Source organism: Octopus sinensis, linkage group LG3 (genome assembly GCF_006345805.1).
Source record: "Octopus sinensis linkage group LG3, ASM634580v1, whole genome shotgun sequence".
In the NCBI taxonomy this organism is placed as follows: domain Eukaryota; kingdom Metazoa; phylum Mollusca; class Cephalopoda; order Octopoda; family Octopodidae; genus Octopus; species Octopus sinensis.
This window is the reverse complement of record NC_042999.1, coordinates 15503703-15529841: the sequence shown is the minus strand read 5'-3', so window position 1 is coordinate 15529841 and position 26139 is coordinate 15503703. Positions and strand designations below refer to the sequence as shown.

Sequence of the window (26139 nt, the reverse complement as noted above, 5' to 3'; positions counted from 1 at the left end):
ATTGAGTTATCTGCTTGTTGCCTTAGAATACAGAATTTAGCATCAGTGAATAAATGAATGATTTTACTCTATTGTGAAATGCTGAGTTCTTATCAAATGGATGAGTATTTAAAGCCTTGCTACATTATTTTCTATTATTGAAAGAACGTTCGATGGAAATTATAATTATTTTCAAAATATATCATTGTTAAATAAAATTTAATAGGCGCAGGAGTGGCTGTGTGGTATGTAGCTTGCCTACCAACCACATGGTTCTGGGTTCAGTCCCACTGCGTGGCATCTTGGGCAAGTGTCTTCTGCTATAGCCTTGGGCCGACCAATGCCTTGTGAGTGGATTTGGTAGACGGAAACTGAAAGAAGCCTGTCGTATATATGTATATATATATATGTATGTATGTGTATGTATATGTTTGTGTGTCTGTGTTTGTCCCTCTAGCATTGCTTGACAACCGATGCTGGTGTGTTTATGTCCCCGTCACTTAGCGGTTTGGCAAAAGAGACCGATAGAATAAGTACTGGGCGTACAAAAGAATAAGTCCCGGGGTCGAGTTGCTCGATTTAAGGCGGTGCTCCAGCATGGCCGCAGTCAAATGACTGAAACAAGTAAAAGAGTATTGTTAAATAAAATTTAATACTTGTCCTTTGTTTTGTTTTTTCTTTTAAGGTGCAGAAATGGCTATTGAATGGGTGAATGCAGACACTAATGTCCTGCCAAATCATGAGCTAAAGCTTTTAATAAAGGATACTCAATGTCGAACTGATGTAGCCATGCGTTCATTTATCGACTTAGCTACAAATACCACTATTCCTATTGCTGGTATTCTCGGTAAGTAATTTCAGTCATTCAGAATAAAAATTATTCTATTTTATTTCAGCCTGCTTCTTCTTCTTTTAAAAATTTTAAATTATCTGACTGCACTGTAAAATTAATATGGATTCCAGTGATAAATCATTTCTTTCGGCCAAAATTTTCAAATAATAACATAAATATTAAACCAAATAAAAACAACTGACAGATATATTTTTAGTGAGAATATTAATTCTCCCATTTATCAATCAATAATAGAATAACAGATGATTATGATCTTCTGGTAAAACTACCTATTCAGTTGAGAAAATACATAAAAATGTTTTATTTCTCCTTCATGAGTTTTGAAAAATCATTGCTTATCCATTGAATAAAAATATATTTGAATCTGTTAAAAAAGTATTTAAAAGATAGAAAAACTATGTTGTTTTCAATAATGCTATATAAACCTGAACAATACTTCATCAAATAGACCAGAATCTTCTTCATATCAAAGTGAATTCTGCTGGTTTTCATGAAAGGGAATATCCTGAACAATAGATTTCAGGTCTACCAGATAAAAGTATCTATCTTCAATATTCACATGTTGCATTATTTATTAAACATTAAATAAACAGGGCTTCATTAACATCCATTTTTCTATGCTAGCATGAGTTGAATGAACTTTCATGTTGCCTTAATCTTATACAATCGTATCTGTAAGGCACAACATCCTGAAATTTCATATCACAAATTTTTCCCTTGTCTTTGTATTCTTCTCTTACAAATTCCTATCACTGTCAGTACACATCACAGATCTATTCCGTAGCACACCCAGATACTTTCCTCAACACATTTTAATCCATTGGGTATTATTCTTTCACCTCATATCAATAACAGTAGAATCATTTCTCTTACTCACATTAACTGCTGACGTTAATGTCCAGTTGCTTCCTTAGCTCATTTGAGCACTGCCTTCCATGCAATTTGATATTACACATCTGAATTCAATGTTCACTATCATGCAACATCAGACATTACATGTATGTGATAATCAGCTGTTGCAGAAGATCCTAAAGCCATGTGACTCTTTATTCAATAAGTATGATATATATTTCGTTTTTGGATTTGGTTTGCAAGATTCTTTATAAGAGTTCGTGTGTTGAAGCATATTCTGTTGTGTCTGGGGAGAGTCATTTTCTTTTTCTGCCTTATTATGTAACACACTCACCAGTAAAATTTCCACTTTTTTCTTATTTTTATTGTCCTAAAATTTTCGCTGTGTCTTGCAGCCTTTTCAATAGTTTTGATATATATGCTGTTTACTTTTCTTAAGAACTTAATTTTGGCAGTTTATGTGCAGATACCTTTATCTAAAAAGATTCTATGCACAAGCAACAACTTTAAAGTTAAGTACAGATAAATATGAGGGAGGGAGAGTTAATGGGATCTACAAAATTTGCATATCTTTATCGTATCTGTAAAATTCATGCATGAGTTATTGAACGGATCTTTGCTTTGTTTTGATATTTAGTCTGATAATCTGATTCATGGAGAAATTTACTCTAATATATATGACAGAGTTACCATTTATCAGGCATAGATTACTCATCTAATACTAATCTCTCTATATATAAAGCTGAAGTTGTCTGTGCATGGCAGGTTTGGTAGCCTTCAACTAACACTATCTCCTCTGAGACTTTGCAGTGCAAGTTGACCAAAATTGAGAGTATGATAGAAGGCTTGCTCTTCCTTCCATAGAAGAAAAATTCAAATCGGACCATGTTAACACCAAAAATTATTTACATCAAAAAGGTGCTTTTTTTCTATGAAAATCCCTATTTTTTGCCTGCTTTATCGCCATTTTTCGGTGTATTTCAACCAGAAAAATGTTCAAAAAAGAGAATAACAAGCTACATAATGCAAAAATTTTTACTTCTCAAAAATTCCAATTCTAAAGGGTCGAAACAAACCCGAGGAACGCCGGGCGATACTGCTAGTTCTTTATGAAGGCATTTTTTTGTGTGTGTGTGTGTGTGCGTTTACCATATTTGCTTACAATACACATTCTTTTTTACCAGATTTTTAAGCATAAATATTAGAGCTCGTAGCAGACCTCATTTGTGTTGATGGCATGAAAAAACTTGGTACACACTGTAACATGGTTGGCATTAGAAAGACTCTGCAGCTGTAGAAACCACACCAAAGCTGATCTGGAGCTCAACACAGCTCACTGGATCCTGTCAAACCATCCAACCCATACATCATCATCATCATCATCATCATCGTTTAACGTCCGCTTTCCATGCTAGCATGGATTGGATGGTTCAACTGGGGTCTGGCAAGCCTGAAGGCTGCACCAGGCCAGTCAGATCTGTGTTTCTACAGTCAGTGTTTCTACAGCTGGATGCCCTTCCTAACGCCAACCACTCCGAGAGTGTAGTGGGTGATTTTATGTGCCACCGACACAGGTGCCAGATGAGGCTGGCAGACAGTCACGCACGGATGGTGTTTTTTTATGTGCCACTGACACAGGTGCCAGACGAGGCTGGCAGACGGCCACGCTCGGATGGTGTTTTTTATGTGCCACCGACACAGGTGCCAGACGAGGCTGGCAGACGGCCATGCTCGGATGGTGTTTTCGGTGTTTTCTTAAGTGCCACCGACACAGGTGCCAGACGAGGCTGGCAGACGGCCATGCCCGGATGGTGTTTTTTATGTGCCACCGACACAGGTGCCAGACGAGGCTGGCAGACGGCCACGCTCGGATGGTGTTTTCGGTGTTTTCTTAAGTGCCACCGACACAGGTGCCAGACGAGGCTGGCGAACGGCTACGATCGGATGGTGTTTGTTACGTGCCCACAGCACGGAGGCCAGTCAATGCGGTACTGGCTACGGTCCCGTTCGGATGGTTTTCTTATGTGCCACCGGCACTGGTACCACAAGGATACAAATTCCATTGATGTTCATCTATTTTGATTTGATTCGATTTGACTTTGACTTACCAGTAAATGCTAAATGACGATCATGTTGATGATTAGGGGTGTGCATTATACTCAAAAAATAAATGTAACACATTTTTACCCCATCAACTACATTGCCATATTCAGGATAGCATCGTCAGATACAAGTTATTTGCATCTATTGTCCAAGCTTACAAAGGCTTAAAGATTATGTAAAATCGCAATTAAGTATTTTACATTTTTTCTGTGATAGCGATAATGTATCAAAGAGTCAGCACAACTGGTACATCATCATCATCGTTTAACATCCACTTTCCATGCTAGCATGGGTTGGACGAATGACTGAGGGCTGGTGAACCAGATGGCTGCACCAGGCTTCAATCTTGATCTGGCAGAGTTTCTACAGCTGCATGCCCTTCCTAATGCCAACCACTCCGAGAGTGTAGTGGGTGCTTTTACGTGCCACTGGCACGGAGGCCAGATAGCCGCTCTGGCAACGATCACGCTCAGATGGTGCTCTTAATACCCTACTAGCACAGGGCTCGAGTGCCAGTAAGGCAACGCTGGTAATGATCACTGGCACAGAAGCCGGTTCTTTGGAATTACTTCTATCACTCTGTCAAGTGCAATGCTTCTTTTATTCACATTATTTTAAACTAATTGTGCATTGTCTCATAGCTTCAAGACTTCAATGGTGTGAATACTTACTTTTAGAAAGACATTGCAGGGTAAGTGTAAGAGGCTGGATCTGAATAGATTGAACATAAAGCTGATCTGGGCCAAATATGGCTGGTTTAAATGTTAAGGGGTAAATTAAGTATATGAGATATATGGGAATAAATAGTCAATTAAGATAGTATCATTATTGAAATCTCTCTCTATATAAACGGCAGTTTGTCTGTGCGTGTTTCTGTGTGTCTGTTTGCTTGTACCCTCACCCTGACCACGGCTTTCAACCGATTCTGATGAAACTTGACACACACATAGCCCAATGTCATAATTCAAAACTAATGCAGTGAAAATTTTGAAAAGTTCCCCCAGTTCTGAAAAAAATCGATAAATTCGACATGGGGTCGAGAATCACAAACACAAACCACAAACTGTCTAGGGGACGCAACTCCACCTTTTTTAAATCTCAAAAAAAAATTTACCATAATTTTTTTCCATTTTTTTTTACTATTTTTTGGCTATAACTCTCTAAAAATGCTTTATAGTTATTTCCCTTACAAACCTGAGCAACGCCGGGCGATACTGCTAGTGTGATTATAAACAGGAAAAAAAAAGATAAACATTTGTTCTTGAAATTGTCATTAATAAAATAAACCATCACCATGTATGTTTATAGTGAGAGAATACATAGATTTGATGGTAAAAGTATTTAAATGGAAGTATAATGAAAGTGTTTACATTCTGTATTATATTTTTTTTATATAATGTTCCATGCTAATAGACTCCTCACGGCAGATAGACTTTTGCAGGCTAGACTAGAAAAGTTCAAAGGTCACTTTCGAATTTGTTTATTGTTTGAAGATATATGAACTCTTGTCAATGCAATTATATTACATCTAGCAGACATAGAACTAAAGACAAATAGTGTGCATAATATATGAGAAATATTTTTTCCTGGCATTTGATAGTATTCATAATTAGTGGTTTTCATTATATTATATATAAATCTGTATTATTTGTAAATAAATATGGTAGTATCTTGATGTTGTGATAATCACTTGCTTCTCATAGCAAATATAGTAACAATGATAGTGACTACAGTAAAGCTTTTGTGGAGACATATGGCCCAGTGGTTAGAAAAGTGGACTCGTGGTTGAGGGATCACAGGTTCGAATCTCAGACTGGGTGATGTGTGTGTTTATGAGTGAAACCCCTAAGATCCACGCAACTCCAGCAGAAGGTAATGGCGAACTTCTGCTGACTCTTTCGCCACAGCTTTCTCTCACTCTTTCCTCCTGCATCTAGCAGCTCACCTGCAATGGACTAGCATCCCGTCCAGGTGGGGTACCTGTATGCCAATGAAACTGGGAAACTGACCTTTATGAGCCTGGCATAGCTCGAGAAGGAACAGACAGCAGCAACAACATAGTAAAGCTTTTAGAATATGTCTTAGAGATTGCTTCGAATTACCAGTGAATACAATAGATTATATTTGTACAGATTTTCATGCCATAAAAGTTTGATTCTTTAGACAAAAGAATGACTGAAAATAGAATAAAAAGCAAGAAATTTGTATCCAGCCTAAGAAACAGGCAGAACTGCAGTAAAGAAGGCAGCGAAGAGGTTAGGAATGATGATGAAAGAGGTTTGACAAATCTAGTTGATTAATTCAAACTGATTAGTTAATTGGTTGAATGTTAATGAATTCATCATTATCATCATCGTTTAACGTCCGTTTTCCATGCTAGCATGGGTTGGATGGTTCGTCTGGGGTCTGGGAAGCCAGGAGGCTGCACCAGGCTCCAGTCTGATCTGGCAATGTTTCTACAGCTGGATGCCCTTCCTAACGCCAACCACTCCGTAAGTGTAGTGAGTGCTTTTTACGTGCCACCAGCACGGAAGCCAGTCCAGGCGGCGCTGGCATCAGCCACATACAGGTGGTGCTTTTTACGTGCCACCGGCACAAGTATCACAACTACAATTTCCATTTGATTTTTTGATGTTGATGTACTTGACACAATAGTAATAATAATGATAAAAGAAGTAAAATAGAACCAGTGTGTAGATGTTTATTATTGGTATTATGACCGTCCCAAGATATTATATGCAATTTGTAATTTATAGAATAAACCTTTATTTTTTTTTTTTTCTTGAGAAGATATTTAAGAGATATAGGAAGATTTGTATACTATTGATTTAGCACAATTTTGAAATGTGTAATTATAAAATTCTTATTTTTATAAATTGTGTCGTATACGAATAATGAAACAAAACCAAGTTTGATAGTTATTGGAAATATTTTCACGTAGATGATGTTTTCTGTTTTCAGAAATGATTTGTCAGTGATTTGGTTTTTAGAGAATTAATGGCTTATATGCAACTGATGCATTGAATCTAGTTCTAGTATGGAAAATTAGTGTTTATATTATGTTTTTGTTTTGTTTTTGGTTTTTTTTTGTATACTTTACATACATTGTTTATATATTTTTTATCATTTGCTGATTTATAGGTAATTATAGTACTATATATATGTAATATACATTTTTTGATATATGGAGCAGAGACTGTTGATGACTCTTCTCCACAGATCTTGTCTCTGGTCTGTCTTCTCTCCTAGGTCTTGTTGGTTTTCAGTTGTCTTCACTGCTTCTATAACTTAGCATTTTATCTAAGATTGTTATTCCTACACAAACCCATTTTTACCTCATATTGGTTTGGTTTCTCTCTTTAGACTTGTCCAACATAGATAGACCGAGGAAAAGGTGGAGGGGACAGGTGGGGTAGGAGATTGGGAGGGTTGGTTTAAAAAAGGAAAACGTCCAAAACTGAGCGAGATGGTGTGAGGGCAGTTACTATGGCACTGAGGAAGACCCCTGTTAATGGTTACAAAACCCAGATTTAAAACACTGGATGATGATGATGAACATAGGAGTTTCTGGAGCCTACACTCTGCTGACATAGGTTTCAGCGTCAGTGGGGCTTATAGGTCACCACATCACAACAAGGACTGGACCTTGTGGTGGATGTTAACTTATAGTTAGTGATAACATTATATGTATATGTCAGTGGCGTGCAGTGACTTCCGGGGCTGGGCATGCAATGAATTTCTTTCGAAAGTTCCATGAATTTAAACTCTTCTAAGGATGAATATCGTGCTTTTATTTGGTCAACTATTGTACTGATAATTTTGTTATAAAGCATTTTATAATGTCGTTGGGGCTCAATAGATATATTCTTGGATCTCTGAATTCCGATTCCTGCATCGACTCCATATTTTTCCCCCCGGGTTCAGTTCCACTGCGTGGCACCTTGGGCAAGGGTCTTCTACTATAGTCTCGGGCCGACCAAAGCCTTGTGAGTGGATTTGGTAGACGGAAACTGAAAGAAGCCCATGGTATATATGTATATATGTGCGTGTGTGTGTTTGTGCGTCTGTGTTTGTCCCCCTAGCATTGCTTGGCAACCGATGCTGGTGTGTTTATGTCCCCGTTACTTAGCGGTTCGGCAAAATAGACCGATAGAATAAGTCCCAGGGTCGAGTTGCTCGATTAAAGGCGGTGCTCGAGCATGGCCGCAGTCAAATGACTGAAACAAGTAAAAGAGATTGAAAAATTATCAAGTTTGTTTTCGAGTACAGTTCTAGTTTTATCTATTTGATCTTTACAATACACTATGTCATGACTTTTACTCTGGAGGATGTTAAATATGAAAAAATAAAAAATCTCACTGAATACTTCTAACAAAAATAAGAAATCAGGAGCTTTTAAAGTTTGTAAGAATCCAATTGCTGAATTTATGGTGGTATCATCCCATGGTTCAGGATTTTCAATGATGTGCTCAAAAAGGCTGATTATGAAATGATAATTTTCCTTTGTGGTAATAATAAGCCTTCAGAAATCTTTTTTTTAACAATGTTATCTAATGCATTAGCCCTTTTCGGTGTTGGTCTCCCACCGATATAATTAATTATTTTCCATCGAATTCTCCTTTCGAAAAACTATTTCTCAAAGTATCGTTTATAACACATTTCACTCATTTCGTAAAAGGCTGTTCTTATATACTGACACACACGCACACTCACATACCAATACAAACACACACTCACACACACGCATGCACGCACACATATCCAAACACACACATACAAACACTCACACAAATACACACACACACACACACACACACACTAACTCACAAGCTGATCTTCCGCATTTTTCTTTTAAAAGCTTAAATATTTACCTTAAAACCCATTTAAAACATTTACTGTCTGTTGTTAACGACAACAACAACAACAACAACTACGACAACAAGAAATCTTCAATACAAAAGGAAAAAAATAAGCAAAAAAACAAATGACAAACCAAAAGCAAAACCATACAATAGCTGCAACAAGAAGAAGAAGAAGCAGCTAGCATTTCACACCTTCACTGTTATAAATAGAAATAACAATAGGTGCAGGAGTGGCTGTGTGGTAAGTAGCTTGCTTACCAGCCATATGGTTCCGGGTTCAGTCCCGCTGCGTGGCATCTTGGGCAAGTGTCTTCTGCTATAGCCCTGGGCCAACGAAAGCCTTGTGAGTGGATTTGGTAGACGGAAACTGAAAGAAGCCCGTCGTATATATGTATATATATATATATATATATATGTGTATGTGTTTGTGTGTCTGTGTTTGTCCCCCTAGCATTGCTTGACAACCGATGGTGGTGTGTTTACATCCCCGTCACTTAGCGGTTCGGCAAAAGAGACCGATAGAATAAGTACTGGGCTTACAAAGAGTAAGTCCCGGGGCCGATTTGCTCGACTAAAGGCGGTGCTCCAGCATGGCCGCAGTCAAATGACTGAAACAAGTAAAAGAGTAAAGAGAGAGTTATAAAGAAACACACACGCACACACACACAAACACACACACACATGGAAGCGCCAGCGTAAATTGTAAGTCAATTTCAACAAAACAGAAAGATACAGAAAGTGGGTATCATGCCGTCAGCTCATAGCATGACATGCCACTGAGAGAAAGAGGAAGGGGGTACAAAATATTATGAACAACCTTTCCTCCTAGCATCTGTTTTATCAATTCACTAAAAGAGAGAGAGGAAGGAGGGACAAACTAAGAGACAGAGAGGGAGGTCATGGGTCGTCCCACAGCATAGCCACTAAAAGAAAGAGGAAGGGGGTAAAAATATTTCAAATGCCCTATCCTCTTAGCATGTCTTTTAAACAGTCACTAAGAGAGAGAGAGAGAGGAAGGAAGAACAAACTGAGACAGAGAGGGAGTGTCTAATATGCTGGTCTTGTCAAAGCATGACTTCTAAAAGCAGAAGTAGAGTCACTGAGAGGGAAGGGGAGACAAAATACAACTGGAGGGATTTTCTTTGAAACAAAGTAACTATTTTATCTAATTTTCCGATCATATGGATAAAAAAATCACAGGGCATGCAACGCATACCTTGCATACCTGAGAGTGCACGCCCCTGGTATATGTATATATATATATATATATATATATATAATGAATTAGTACTTCAGTTGAAAACAAGTATTGAATGTGTGTATTCAGCATGAATCTTTCATTTTGTTCCTAAATCCATCCTAAGTTTCTATTGCCTGTCATCTAAATTTCTGAATCCCTCCATAATAAAACAGTCAAGACTCTACAAATAACCTGTTGAGCAATCATGTACGTTGACACTTAAAAATATTCAAGTATGACCTACATTATAGTACAGTTCAAGTATCTTCTGCACACAAAATATCTCACATTATGTATCAAAGGCAAAGCAAGAGAGTGGAGATGAAGAGGCAGTAATTGCCACAGGCTCAAATGTAAAGAGGTTCAAAAAATTTCCTCTTGCCTATCATACTTTTTAATTAAGGTGATGAAACTAAAATCATGTTGGCCCTAGGGGCTAAGACCCCTTGTTACGTCACTGTAATATCTGATTGATTGGCAAACCTTCATTCATCCAAGACTAAGAAATCTAGCCTACAGTTTTGCATTTTCTTCCCTCAGTGTTTTTCTATCAAAACTCTAAATAACATCTGTCTTCAGAATTAACCAGCTTCAATACCACCTTCACTCAAGCTGAGACACTGTATCTGCCCCCTTTTTTTTTCATTAACCCTACTATTTCTCATCCACAAATCCTAAACTGGGTTCTTGCTCAATTCTCCCTCCTTTGTATACCACTCTCTGTAATTCTCTGTTCATATATTCCTTAAAGACACCAAATTGTTGATGTTCAAGTTGAACATTAACCACATCAGTCTCTCACCACCTAAGAGGACCTACAGTGGCCTTGGTACAGTTTCTCTGACAAAACAACAACCCCCTACACAAACACACACAGACGTGTGCAAGTGTGTTTGCCCATGCATACATTGACGTAAAAGTTAGACAAAAAGATTTCATTTTTCTTTTTCAATACGTTCAAAATTAATCTCATGAATAGAGAAAAAAATATTTATTTTTCATCTGTATTCATGTTTTGTCTACAGTTTTCTCTCATATTTGATTGACCTACATTAATAATTTTTACACCAAACAAAATTTCACAAAAACCTCCTTTCTCCTCTTCCCCTTTATATTATATACACAGTTTAAGACATACATATACATTCATACATATATGTATATATGTGCATATATATATATATATATAATCAGTATGTGTGTGTGTATATATATATATATATATATATATATATATATATATATAATCAGTATGTGTGTGTGTATATATATATATATTCAGTATGTGTATATATGTATATATATATATATATACACGCACGCATACTGATTATCTGCCTCGTTCTTTCTCTTGTTTACTCCTTTCTTCTGCATTGTGTTCTGTTTTGCTTCTTCTTTTAGACCAAATATATAATTTTTAAATATGCTATGAATTTAGCTTACCTATATATTTATTTGTGTATATTCTCCCCCTGCGTTTCTTTTTTTTTTTTTTTTTTGTCTACCTTTAAAATCAATAATGAAAAATCATATTTGATTTGTTTGATTTTCAGAATTGCAAAAATGCTGAAGTGTAATTTATATTAGCATTTCCAAATTCAGATTTTCTCTATTTTGTTTTAAATAAAATGAACAGCATGGAGAAATAAAATCTGGCTTTTGACAGCAATATATTCAGAATTCATAATATATAACAAAAATTTAGAATATTTTTGGTTTGTTTTTTGAGTTTTTACTTTATTTTAAACTGGCATATTTCAATTCATAAAATTTGGGTTATATTTTAATCAAGCTATACTCTGATGTTTTTAATATTTCCTACTTAGAAATTGAACTTACAAACTTTATCTAGGTACCACTTCTTACAGGTGTTTCTTAATCTTTCTTCCCTTGCAATCCATTTTTACCAAATAAATATTCTTGCGATAGTCTTTCAGTGTTGTAGAAATTGAGTGGTAATAAAAAGATATGGCCCTCACCTCCTGACTCTCTGTTAGTGTTCTACTTGATATAATCAACAGAAGAGCCTCGTCATGAAATTAAAATGTTAAGTTTCTTAATCTTTCTTCCCTTGCAATCCATTTTTAGCAAATAAATATTCTTGCGATAGTCTTTCAGTGTTATAGAATTTGAGTGGTAATAAAAAGATATGGCCCTCACCTCCTGACTCTCTGTTAGTGTTCTACTTGATATAATCAACAGAAGAGCCTCGTCGTGAAATTAAAATGTTAAGTGACTGAGCACCCTGAAGACACTTCATGTAGCTCTTGGGGAGATTCAGCATGACACAGAGAGTGACAGGGCTGGCCCTTTCAATTAAAGTACACCTCATTTCTACCAGCTGAGTGGACTAGAACAATGTGAAATACAGTGTCTTGCTCAAGGATGCAACACACCACCAGGAATCGAACTCACAACCTTAGGATCATGAGCTGAAAGTCCTAACTACTAAGCCATGCACGTTCACAGCAGAAAGATATAACCATCTGTAATCATACCAAAGAAAGTTAACTCATAACAAACTAAAAGTCAGAAAGCATGTACATTATCATCATCCTTATCATCACCATCATCATCGTCATCTTCATTTTTCCATGCTTACATGGGTCTGATGGAATATATTGAGGCAGATTTTCCATCTCCTGCATCCACTAACTTGGAGTTGGTTGGCCTGGGGCCATAGCATGAGACTCTTGTCCAATGTGCCACACAGATTAAGTTGATATCACTCAATATTTTACTCATATCCATATCAAAATATTGTTATATTTGGGGATGGTCATCATTCTGTCTTTTTCTCATTTGCCAATTAACCACATTCACTGTATACTTATTTTCATTTCAGCTTCATTTTTATTATTATTATTATTATTATGTTTTTCCTTCTTTCTTCAAATTTTCTTCCGTTTCTCACTGAGTGTTTTCCATACACCTAGGGCAGAGACGCTCTTTGTATGCATTCCCAGATTACACACGCAAATTCACAGATAAAATATGTATTTAAAAATTAATAAATAAATAAATTCATGGATGGATGTTGTTTTCACAGCGATAGTACTCTTCTCAGTACATGAGCCGTTCCAGTTAATACGATTTTTTGCACTTCCTGTAGGGATGGTAAGCCTGGAATCATTTTTAAATAGGTTTCAGTACCTTTTTTTATCATTCCTAGAGATCCTACAATCACTGGTACTGCAGTCGCCCTGAGATGCCACATTTTTTCAATTTCTATTAGCAGGTCTTTATATTTACTAATCTTGTAAAATTATTTCGCCGCTATATTGTGATCACAGGGAATTATTATTATTATTATTATTATTATTATTATTCTAGTGTCCTTTGTCTGAAATTTTTAATCACACATTCTGTGACTTCTTCATTGAATTTCTATCCATAATAAAACTGAAGTGAAAACTAATGTATGGTGCGTGTGGTTAATTGACAAAAAACAAAGTAAAATATACATGTATAGGTGCAGGCGTGGCTGTGAGGTAAGAAGCTTGCTTCCCAACCACACGTTTCCACATTCATCCCCATGTGTGGCACCTTGGCCAAGTGTCTTCTATGGTAGCCTCAGGCTAACCAAAGCCGTGTGGGTAGATTTGGTAGACAGAAACTGAAAGAAGCCCGTCGTGTAAAAACAAACGATGAGGGCTGTTCCTCCTCCTCAACTCACTTGTCACTGACATGTGACCAGAGGGTAGCCATCTTTCCTACTGCTATCTTCACCAAGACAAGACCGCTTATCCTGTCTCTCTCATAATAAGCTGTCTCCTCAAATGTTCAAAATAATTTTTCCATTGTCTTAGCTTAACAGTCCTCATCGTTTGTTTTTATTGTGTTATTCTCTTTGTTCTGTCTTTTACTGTTTTTACTGTCTTGTTTTGTTCTTGCTGTCCTGTTCTTGTTACCACTTTTACCCCTCTGCAAAAAATCCCAAATTTTATTTAATTTGCTTTGTGGGAAGGACCGTTTCAACGATGTCGCGTCTTGTCCTTACCTTCAAAACACAGAGTAGACAAAACAGGGACAACTGAAAAAGGGGAATATTCCTTGTGCTGTATGTCTTGTACTCTGTTTTTTCGTTGTTTGAAAAATACTTCGTTTCCATGTTTTTGTTTTTATGTTTACGTTTCTCATTGTGTTCTACGTTTTTTTTTATGTCCTGTACCCATATATGCATGTGTATATACATACATATAGATGTAGGTATGTACATATATGTATGTATAATATACATATATTTATGTATTATTTATATTATTTATATTATTATATGATCGAACGCCACGCATCCTTTTCCAAGTAAGTTTTATCAATCTATCTATTTATCTCTCTCTCTCTCTCTCTCTCTATATATATATATATATATATATATATAGAGTTAATCCAAACATGAAAACACAAAGAGAAAACACAACAACGTGAAGACGTGGAACAAATATAGTATTATTGGACGCTCAGGAAGGAAGAGAAGAAGGAGGGTTTAACGTTTCGAGTGGAGCTCTTCGTCGGAAACATAGGAGAAGGAAAGATCCAAAGAAGGGAAGACAGAGGAAAGAAAATCGCCAACGGTACACATATATCTGCAGTTTCGTTTCAGCAATGTAGCTACACATGTGTTGTTGGTGATGTTTTTCCTCCTTTGGACTTTTCCCTTTCTGACAAAGAGCTATACTGTGAACATCAAAATCTCTCTCTTTTTACTGAGCATCAAAGTAACACATTCCATGTGCACGTCCTCCTGTTGTTATTGTTATTTTGAATGTTGTTTATTATATAGATAGATAGATAAGCAAGCCATGTTGAATCGTTAGCTCCTGGACGCATTTTTTTTCTCTCCTTGTTTTTCTCTGTGTTTCTTTTCTGTGTATCTTTCTGTTGAAGAGCGTAGGCTCGAAACGTAAAAGACTTGTTTTATTTCTATTTCTGAGCGCCTAGCACGCCGGGCGAAATGCTTAGTGGATTTCGTCTGCTGCTACGTTGTGAGTTCAAATTCCACCGTGGTCGACTTTGCCTTTCATCCTTTCAGGGTCGATAAATAAAGTACCAGTTATGCACTGGGGTCAATGTAATCGACTTAATCCGTTTGTCTGTCCTTGCTTGTCCCCTCTATGTGTAGCCCCTTGTGGGCAATAAAGAAATACATACTAATACAATTGTTTGTTTGTACTCCACCTGCCTTCGTCTTTTGTTTATTTTCGTAAAGCTTCCCGTTATGTAGGCAGTCAGGCAGGCAAGCAGAAAGATAATGTAGGTAGGTAGGTAGGTAGGTAGGCAAGCAGGCAGATAGACAGACAGATAGTGTCAGTAAGGATCAATGTGCCTGTTTGTTTTGGCACAGTACATCAAAATATGGCATAATGTTAGTCAATGATATTCTTAAGGGAATTCTGTTACTCTATTCGTTGAGTGATATATCTCTTGCCATTAAACAAAATGCAAATTTACAGAAAAACGTAAAAGAAAATGGTGGAAAGCTACCATTTACTAATCCTGATATTGGAAATTCTGATTTCGCATTCAACTGAGAAGCATTCAAATTCTTTACTTCAAAAAAAAAAAAAATCAAGTTTGAAACAAGAATTGCATGATCGCTCATCAAACTTTTCTTCATCCTTTAAAGAACAATATTTCACTTGTTCCATTGCTGCAGTGTATGGATTCAGATCAAATCTAATTTACTATTGTCTATGTCTGGTAGAAAATATTTGCAGAATTGTTTTGTTTCTTCTCAGATACAGCAAATGTTTGACTTTAATCAAGTTAAAAGTTAAATTACTTTCATAGATAAAATCATCAGTACATGAATACTGCATGTCTATCGTTTGCACTGTATGTAGGTTCAGTTTGCTCATTAACACTTCACTTTTATCTCACATTGTAAAAATGATTGTGTTCACACCTTTCAGAGACGTACACATTAAACTTCTCAAATATGTCTGACAAATAATGTAATTTTCACAGCCAGTTCTAATCATGAAGGAATTTCTGCAAGATTTGAGGGTAATTTTTTGTTTTGTTTTTCATGAGGAGATTTATTTTTATTTTTATTTTTTATTTTTAGTCAATTAGATGTTTCAAACTTTATCCCTTTAACACTTCTGAATTCAGGAAAAATTTAATGAACTCATATCTCATATTCCGGCTTAGATTTACACAAAAACAGCTATTCAATGAAGGAGTTTTAAGGAAATTAATAATTAATTGCTTCTTATATTACTTTATATTACCACATTTAGATCTGAAGAACTTTTTAAGCCTCTAATGCCATTTAATGAATCATGCCAGGAAATGTTATCAATGCATTGTATGCAAATTTAACTTTAAGATCCTAATATTTTTTCTTGTTGTACTCTCACTACATACACCAACTCAGTTATTTTATTCTACATCTACTTCCTTTAAAAAAACAGTCTCCTTTGATAAAACTTCTCCTGGCGTCTTTTCATCAGATGATCGATAAAACAGTTAATCCTTTATGTACACTGTTTTTACATGAAAATCTGACAAATATCAAAAGTTGAGCTGCACTTGTAATGTTGGTCAATTCATCAAACTTAATCACCTTAGTAGTTCTTTTAATTCTTTCAATGAATTGCAGAAATTGTTTATTCTTAACTTCTGTAATTCTTTTACACTACACTTAGGGCCACATCACGTTGAAAGCACCAGTTCTTTTCGGGTGATTGCTTGGGAAACCTAGGTGCTGTAAGCATCACACATAGGTGCAGGAGTGGCTGTGGGGTAAGCAGCTTGCTTACCAACCACATGGTTCTGGGTTCTGTCCCACTGTGTGGCACCTTGGGCAAGTGTCTTCTACTATAGCCTCAGGCTGACCAAAGCCTTGTGAGTGGATTTGGTAGATGGAAACTGAAAGAAGCCCGTAGTATATATATATATATATATATATGTATGTGTGTGTATACATTTGTGTGTCTGTGTTTGTCCCACTGATATTGCTTGACAACAGATACTGGTGTGTTTACGTACCCGTAACTTAGCAGTTCGACAAAACAGACCGATAGAATAAGTACTAGGCTTACAAAGAATAAGTCCTGGGGTCGATTTGCTCGACTAAAGGTGGTGCTCCAGTATGGCCACAGTCAAATGGCTGAAACAAGTAAAAGAGTACTTACATTGCTAGTGGAATTTTCCTTATTTCTCTTCAGTCTTTCCATGAGCAATTTCTGTGATTCCATCTGCCATTAATAACCCAAGTTATTTTGTTAAGTTCTTACCTTGTAAAAATGAATGTTTCTCTTAAGCATTTGGCATAAACCAATGTATGGTTCATGGAGGGCTTCGTACAGAACGTTAAATTGGTGAAATGGTGTCGGCTACATGAAAGCCCACCTACCATAATAGATTATGAGAGACTTTAAAAAAAAATTCCTTTGTAATTTTTGTGAAATTCATTGATGAAAAAAAGAAAAAAAAATTGTCAAAATGTAACCACTCAACTTCAGGGGTCAAGTGGGCATTGCACCTCATTTATATCTTTTCATATTTTCATTCGTTTTCGTTAATTTTTTTGTCTTAATTCATCTTCTTTTGTATTTTAAGTTCCCCGTAGTTTATGTTTCTCTTGTTTTGTATTGTCCCTTTCTGTGTATAGCCTCTTGTGGGTAATAAAAAATCACCAATGTATGATTTTACAAAAATACCTGTTTCAGTAATCTTTAGAACAAAGAACACTGAAAGACTAATCTGTATTGGAAACATGTAGCATGAAGATATCTTTCTGATTTTGCTGCTTCATATTTCCAGTCACTAAATATTCATTACAAATTAAGTAGACAGGATAGTATTCTTTATAGCTAGGCACGAAAGTAAATCCCTTTCGCAAAACAGATTCATTGCACTTCTTTTTTATACAAGGGATTGTTCTCCCTCTATAGTTTCACTCGCTTTTCAATTCCCGTTAATTATTCCAGAGCCTGCAAGAACTATTCTGTTCATTCATCTTTATTTTTCTCTCATATTCTGTGACAGATTTAATGATTTATCCTTGGAGTAGTATTTTCAATTTTACATTATAAATAGTTAATTAATATTCCGTCCATCCATTCCTTTCATTTTCTCTTCCCATTATTCCTGGGATGGTCTTTGGGATAGAGCCCTCCGGCACCTCCTCCAAAGGATCCAGTCAGAAGCAGCCATCAGTACACTTCCTAATAACATTCTGAAAATAAAATTTAAAACAGTATCCAGCATATATTATTCAAGATGCATTTCTATTAACGAATATTTAAATTCTGTAATAATTCAAAATTAAGACATTTAAAATTTTGTTTAAATATTTATTGAATTAATTTTTATGTGACATAAAGTTATCCTAGAAAATTGAGAAATTTTCTCGTTATTGGTTGATATTATATGTAAAGTACATACTTATCACAATTAGATTATCTCAAAAAGCATCTACTTAATAATACGACTCACTATTTGCATTTAATATATTTCTAGACTAACAACTATATCATTTTTACTCTGTTCCCAAAACACTTCTTTTTCTTAGACAACAAACACAATGTCCAAATATGTTGAAACCTTTATAAAATCAAGACTTCATTTCACCCAACAAAAATGAACATTGATAGCAAAATATAGAAACATCTTCTAAGCAAATATTCATTTGCATCAACATCAAATATTTCTATATGGCAATCATTAAATGCTTACTGCACCAAAAAAAAAAAAAAGCGAGGATGAAACAAGAGCTAAACGAGAACTGAACTGAGGTAGTCTATCTTGCTGTTGTTTTATTCTCATTCAGTTTAAATTCCATCCTTGCATTTTAAATCTTGTAGACTAATTTTCTTGCATGTGTATTTTAAGTTTATTGTTTTATGTATAAACGTAAAAGCACCCACTACACACTTGGAGTGGTTGGCATTAGGAAGGGCATCCAGCTGTAGAAACTCTGCCTGATCAGATTGGAGCCTGGTGTAGCCATCTGGTTCGCCAGTCCTCAGTCAAATCGTCCAACCCATGCTAGCATGGAAAGCGGACGTTAAATGATGATGATGATCATCATCATCCTCATCATCTAATAACCAAACTGAACAAATTTCTCCATGAAAGTTTTCTTACATGTTCCTCTTGGTGGATCTTGACCTATATTTTAAGAACAACTGTCTTTAAGGAAAAGAAATATTCAACTTTGATTTAATCATACATAATTTTTTTACCTTTCAATTTAAAAAAAATAATAATTCTTTACTTTTAATATTCTTTCAATTAGCAATGAATTTTCCTGAAGAGTAGTGTTTCCCATAAATGTCAAGTCAAATGCACTATAATCATCATTCTCGTCGTTTATGTTTTTCATGCTAGAATGGGTTGAATGGGTTATCCTGGTCCATCATCATCATCATCATCCCTTGGACATCACTACCTCAAGTTCTAGGACTCATAGGAGCAATCACCTGGTTTCCATGACATAAAAGTGACTGAACAGGATGCCATTCTGTCACTCATTTACTGCTGAGTGAACTGGAGAAATATGTAATGATGTGCATTTCTCAAAAACACCATGCACCACTCAGTATGGAAATCATGAATAGAAAAACCTACACACATCCTGGTTCATGTCAGGTTTTTATCCAGAATTACTGATCCTATAGATATACCAATTGTCCACACTTCTCCTGTGTGTTCCATTTTTTGGTATGTGCTGGATACCCTTCCAAACACTGAATGCATTACAAACTGTACTGAGTTCATTTTATCATGTGATTAACATTAAAGAACTTGTTGAGTTCTGTCCTTGACAAAACTAAATGGCCTTCTTTATGGCATATTGTCTCCGTCCAAAAACCAGTCACTTTATAGAGTGTAGGGGGAGTTGTTCTATTAATATTCCTTCTCATCATATATTAATAATAGTTGTGATAACATTAATAGCTCCAAGAATTGATGAGATACCTGCTAGATGGAGTGAGAAAATAGCTAGGTCAACAGAAGGGCTAAATTTCTTGAAAGAGGTGGATAAATGGTTCATCCGGTTCCTACACCTCTTTCTACTGCAGCAGAGATATTTTATCATGGCATCAAAACTAGGAAGGTTGCTATTGTCCTTAGCAAGACTAAGAAGTTCTCTATTGTGCCTAGAGTAGAAAAGAATATATAGATGTCTAAGGCGGGAAGCTGGCAGAATCAGTACATCAGGCAAAATGCTTAGCAGAATTTCATCCATTTTTATGTAAAACAAATTTTGTAGAAATTTCCACCAAGGTTGACTTACCTTTCATCCTTATGGGTTCAATAAAAAAATACAAGTTGAGCACTGGGGTTCATACAATTGACTTGCCCCCTTCCCCAAAACTGTTAAGACATGCGGAAAGGAAGTGAGGGATGACCAAGAGTGTGAATAGAGACTATGAGGAATGGTAGAGGAGTAAAAGAGAATAGAGAGTTGTAATTATATGGTGGTGGTTGTTGGTAGTTGATAGGAAATTGAATTGAAAATCAGTCTGAGAAGCATGAAGGTCTAGCAGTATATATGTAGCGTAGTAAGGGGGCATGAATGATGGATAGCAACAGAGGTGGGTTATGGTAAGAGTGGCAGAAGAAGGGAGTAATGTAAGAAAGGCAGAGATAGCTTCACCTTCATTACTGTTAGAATGGTAAATAGAAATCCTCTTGAACTGCATAATGGGATGACAATATAAATCTGTTACAATAAGAGACAGGGTTGTGAATTAAGAGTCACATGAAGGATAGAATGATGCTTAGTAGTGGAGGGTGATTTAAGAATGTACTGGGTGGGGACAGTTTCAGTGCCAGCCCTCATTCCATAGGCATCATGATGGAAGTGAGGAGAGACAAAGTGATGGTAATGATGATGGGTAAAAAATAAAAGGTAGAGTAATTGTAATAATTGATGAGTAATGATAAGAGGATTGAGTGCAAACACCTAAAATACAACTCTTATATAGGTAGTAGAGGATAAAGAGTGGTAATGATTGTTTTTTTGTGTTTACCTGTGCACACACACCTGTGTAGACATAGCAAAGTAGTCATCATGTCACTAACTATCATGGTTCTCTTCTTGAAATTCAGCTTCACTTAATTCCAAGTCTTCTTAGGCTTCTCTCTTTCGCAGGTTCTATCTACTTCAAGCCCCCACCATACCATGAATAAAATTGTCAATGTTTTATAGAATATACTCCATTAAAACATTGAAATATAAAGAATTATCACAATTCTTGAAAATTCTTTTTTTACTAACATTTTTCCAAGCTTTTCCTGCCTCGAAGAAAAATTTTCAAAATTATTGCTATTCCTTTTATTTAAATGTCAAAAATTCAGAAAGATTTGTCATGTACCAAATCTCATTATATCAACTCTTAAAAAAATCCTTGTAGTACTTAGATAACACTGGAGGTAGTATGCAGCTGTTCTATTTGTTTTAAGCTGATGTTGTGTTGTTGTGAACTAGAAAAGGCCAGCTGATTTCTAAGTGAAAATGAGTTTCAATTATTGAACATATAGTTATTTTTTTGTTTTCATCGTTTAACGTCCACTTTCCATGCTAGCATGGGTTGGACAATTTGACTGAGGGCTGGCAAACCAAATGGCTGCACCAGGCTTCATCTTGATCTGGCAGAGTTTCTACAGCTGGATGCCCTTCCTAACGCCAACCACTCTGAGAGTGTAGTGGGTGCTTTTACACGCCACCGGCACAGGGCCAGTCAGGCGGTACTGGCAACGACCTCGCTCGAATCTTTTACACACGCCACTGGCACAGGGCACAGGTGCCAGTAAGGTGATGCTGGTCATGCCACTGGCATAGGTGCCAGTAAGGCGAATTTTCATTGTCTTGTCAGTAATTCTTGACTGTGTTAGTGCTATGGTTCTTTGTAGTCAGAGATAACTTAAGCATGTGTTTATGTTATTAGGTTTGTGAAGTTGGATGGAATTTCTTGGCGTTTCATTTGTGAGCTATAGAAGGAAGAGTACAAATGATCTGTGTGTTATTTAACAATTCTACCTCTTAACAAAATTTTGGGTTTATTCTTTTAATTTTCTAGTGAATAAATGAGTTTTGTAGTTACATGGTACCATGTTATGTAAGTTGGAGTATTGCTACCACTCCAGTTGGAATTTTGCTGCTAACGATACCCCTAAAGTAGTTTCAGAATGTGAGAGGTAAATTTCAGACTAGAAATAAACTTTTGTAACTTTAAAGATAGAATTTAATTAACAGTTCTTCAAAGACCAAATACATCCTCCTCATTGTTAAACATTGCCAATTCTTATAGTTGAAGTTCCTGTATCTTATTTTTATATTTTTACAATTTTATATTTGTATTACAACTCTATCACTAAAATAGAATTCATTATATATGTAATTTTCCATTTAACTAAACCCCATTTAACAACTGATTTTACAACGTTGAGTTTTAAGAATGTTCACTGTTGCTTTGAATCGAAAATTATTACTTGTTTTAGAAATGCATTCTCCATAAGGGAAAATAATTACAAAAATAATGTTGCTACAAACTTAAATTCATAAATGAATTTAACTTGAACAATATTGGTTATTTCTTGGAGAACAAAGGAAGGAAAATGCTCTAATAACACAATTCATATTATTCTTCAAAATTACTAGTGGTGAAAAATTTTCTTGCTGAACTAGTCACAGTGTTTGCTACTTAATGGAGTCAGAATAATGTAATCTTCATTGCTATTCACAAATATTGCTAATAGATTGTGTAGTTAAGTGTACAGTATTGTTTACAGAAGAATAAAAGACTCAAACGAGATGAATAGATTAATTAAAAGCAGTGTAAATACCAAAACAGCTCTAATATTTCATCAATCAATTTTTAATAATATTTTCCTAACTTTTTGAATATTGCATAAATGAGATGAAAAGTTAGTGGGTAAGTAACTAAGACATAATTTTGCGATAAGAAAGCAGCACAGCATTTATTTAAAAGAACCAGGGGATCAGTCACATTTGAAGAACGAGAAATCGAAGATATATATATTTGTTTTTTTCTGTGTATCTTTCTGTCGAAGAGCGTAGGCCCGAAATGCAAAAGACATTTTCTATTCCTGAGGGCTATACTAATACATTTGTTTGTTAGTGCTCCACCTGCCTTCGTCTTTTGTTTATTTTCGTAAACTTTCCCTTTATATATATATATATATATATCTTCGATGTGACCGTGTGTGTACCGTTAGCGATTTTTTTTTCTCCGTCTTCCCTTCTCTGGATCTTTCCTTTTCCTATGTTTCTGACAAAGAGCTCTGCTCGAAACGTTAAACCCTCCTTCTTCCCTTCCTTCCTGAGCGTCCAATAATACTATATTTGTTCCACGTCCTCGTGTTTTCTCTTTGTGTTTTCATGCTTGGATTAACTATATATATATATAGTTCACTCAGCTGTAGAAATGAGTTGCGACGTCACAGGTGCCAAGCTGTATCTGCTGTTGCCTTTCCCTTGGATAACACTGGTGGTGCGGAGAGGGGAGGCTGGTATGCATGGGCGACTGCTGGCCTTCCATAAACAACCTTGCCCGGACTTGTGTCTAGGAGGGTAACTTTCTAGGTGAAATCCCATGGTCATTCATGACCGAAGGGGGTCTTTACCCCCTATATATATATATAATTAGAAAAAAACACCTTTTATCAATTCAAAATGAACAATTAAATTACACCATCTAGAAAATTACATATAATAGAAATATTAAAATTAAAATAACAATAAAATGTCAATGATTAAGTAAACTGCAAAAAATAATAATAAAAACGTATATAATATAATAAATAATGTATATATATATATATTATATATATATATATCTTCGATGTGACCGTGTGTGTACCGTTAGCGATTTTTTTTTCTCCGTCTTCCCTTCTCTGGATCTTTCCTTTTCCTATGTTTCTGACAAAGAGCTCTGCTCGAAACGTTAAACCCTCCTTCTTCCCTTCCTTCCTGAGCGTCCAATAATACTATATTTGTTCCACGTCCTCGTGTTTTCTCTTTGTGTTTTCATGCTTGGATTAACTATATATATATATAGTTCACTCAGCTGTAGAAATGAGTTGCGACGTCACAGGTGCCAAGCTGTATCTGCTGTTGCCTTTCCCTTGGATAACACTGGTGGTGCGGAGAGGGGAGGCTGGTATGCATGGGCGACTGCTGGCCTTCCATAAACAACCTTGCCCGGACTTGTGTCTAGGAGGGTAACTTTCTAGGTGAAATCCCATGGTCATTCATGACCGAAGGGGGTCTTTACCCCCTATATATATATATAATTAGAAAAAAACACCTTTTATCAATTCAAAATGAACAATTAAATTACACCATCTAGAAAATTACATATAATAGAAATATTAAAATTAAAATAACAATAAAATGTCAATGATTAAGTAAACTGCAAAAAATAATAATAAAAACGTATATAATATAATAAATAATGTATATATATATATATATATATATATATATATATAGTAAAAGCAATTAAGATTCAAGTGAGTTCTGTTGAATTCACATGAATGCGGTACTTAACTTAGATGCACCAGAAATCTATATGGTGTTAACCATAAGATAATGCGGGGTGATTATAAATAAGAAAAAAGTACGGCTGATGAGTACGGGTCACTTATATTTACTGCAATATTTGCAGCCTTAATAAAGCTGTCTTCGTACGAAACAATTGTACCGAAATATTGATCCATTCTTGTTGCTTTTTTTCTTATATATATATATATATATAAGGTCATTTTATATGTCTGTCAAGACTAGTTTATGAGAAACAACATAAACATTAATATAAAGTGTGTCAGATATTACCTGCAAGTAGCCACACAGTTCACTGATTCAGAAACTTTAAAATTGAAAAACAACATGGATTATGACTGCATTTTATGTAATTATTAGTCGAAAATGAAATAGTTAAAACCGCAAAAAGAAAACAATGAATTAAGAGCATATTGAATTTTAAATAAATCTTAGATGGAGTAAAATACCTTAAAAATAAAACTGACATTCATTCTGTTATTAATGGCATGTCTGATTATATACCACAGACTCTCCCAAAATAGATTCTTAACGTTTAACAATGTAAATGCCAAGAAAGGCATTATGAATATTGTATATGTAGAGCATTGTATCTTATTCAGATTGGTTGCCTAAGTGCTTTTCTTTGTATTTATATAAGTTAGTGCATTATTTAGAAAACAAACTAGCCCATTGATTCAACGTGAAGATCCCAGTTAATAACGGTATATGCAGTGTAGGATCTGATGCATTAACTCTTGGCAGATTTACAGATTTTTGATGCATCTTCGCATGCTAAATTTAAGCAACAGCTCTGGTGTACAATTTCCTTCTGAGGTCCATTGAACTGAAAATTCTTAATAAGATTAGGCTGAGAGAAAAGAATTTAAAAAAAAAAAAAAGAAAGAAAAACAGCTAGAGCTTAACTGTTAACATTTCACATGGTCTTCAGATATTATTCATTAAGTGAGACTGTGATTTTAAAAATAATTCAAAATGGCTGAAAGGATCATTTGAAGATTGGCATCTTTTGTGTGTTTAATGCTGGAATTTTTATTATTTTCATTATTTTTTTTTTTAAGAATAACTGAATACCATGACTTCGATATTGCAAAGAAGCAACAGGAAGTAAATAAATCACTTTGACGTTTGTATTTTTAACATTTGGATGAATAAATAAATAAATAAATACATTTACAACAAGTAACCCACTTATTGATACGGAGCTAATAGATTCTGTGTTTTCTCTGATCAAATGCCATTATGACATGTCCTACCAAAAATAGTCTTCTAAAGCTATTCTTCAAAATGGAAACAATAAATATCACTTCCAGAAGTTTCCTTTTTGAATGTTCTTAACTCTACAAAGACATCATAAACAAAACTGTTAAATACAACCCATGTTTGTAAAGCTTTCATTGTATATTGCGCATAATGTAACCTAATATATTTTTATTGTAGGTCCTGGTTGTACTGATGAAGCTGAACCAATTGCAGCCATTAGCAAACACTTTAATATGATAATCGTCAGCTACAGTGCTGGTGCTGCTTCTTTAAACAACAAGCAGAAGTACCCATATTTTTTTCGAACAGTACCCCACATCAATTATTATAGGTGAGTAAACAGACTGACTTTATAAGCTTTTTGTTTTGCATTCTAATTATCTCTATCTCTTATTATAAAAGGCAGATTTTATCTGCCTCCCTTTGGGAGTTATAGAAATCTACA

At 35.3% G+C, this 26139-nt stretch overlaps 1 protein-coding gene across 3 annotated transcripts in view; it reads left to right on the top strand.

Annotated features, from left to right (window-relative positions):
* Positions 1-26139, top strand: part of LOC115209184 — a 662850-nt gene that overhangs the window by 471831 nt on the left and 164880 nt on the right. For all 3 annotated transcript variants that reach the window (XM_036500873.1, XM_036500871.1, XM_029777425.2), the window contains 2 exons: positions 665-826; positions 25872-26025. In XM_036500873.1, coding sequence (XP_036356766.1) covers positions 665-826; positions 25872-26025 — 316 coding nt within the window. The remainder of the gene's footprint in view (positions 1-664; positions 827-25871; positions 26026-26139) is intronic.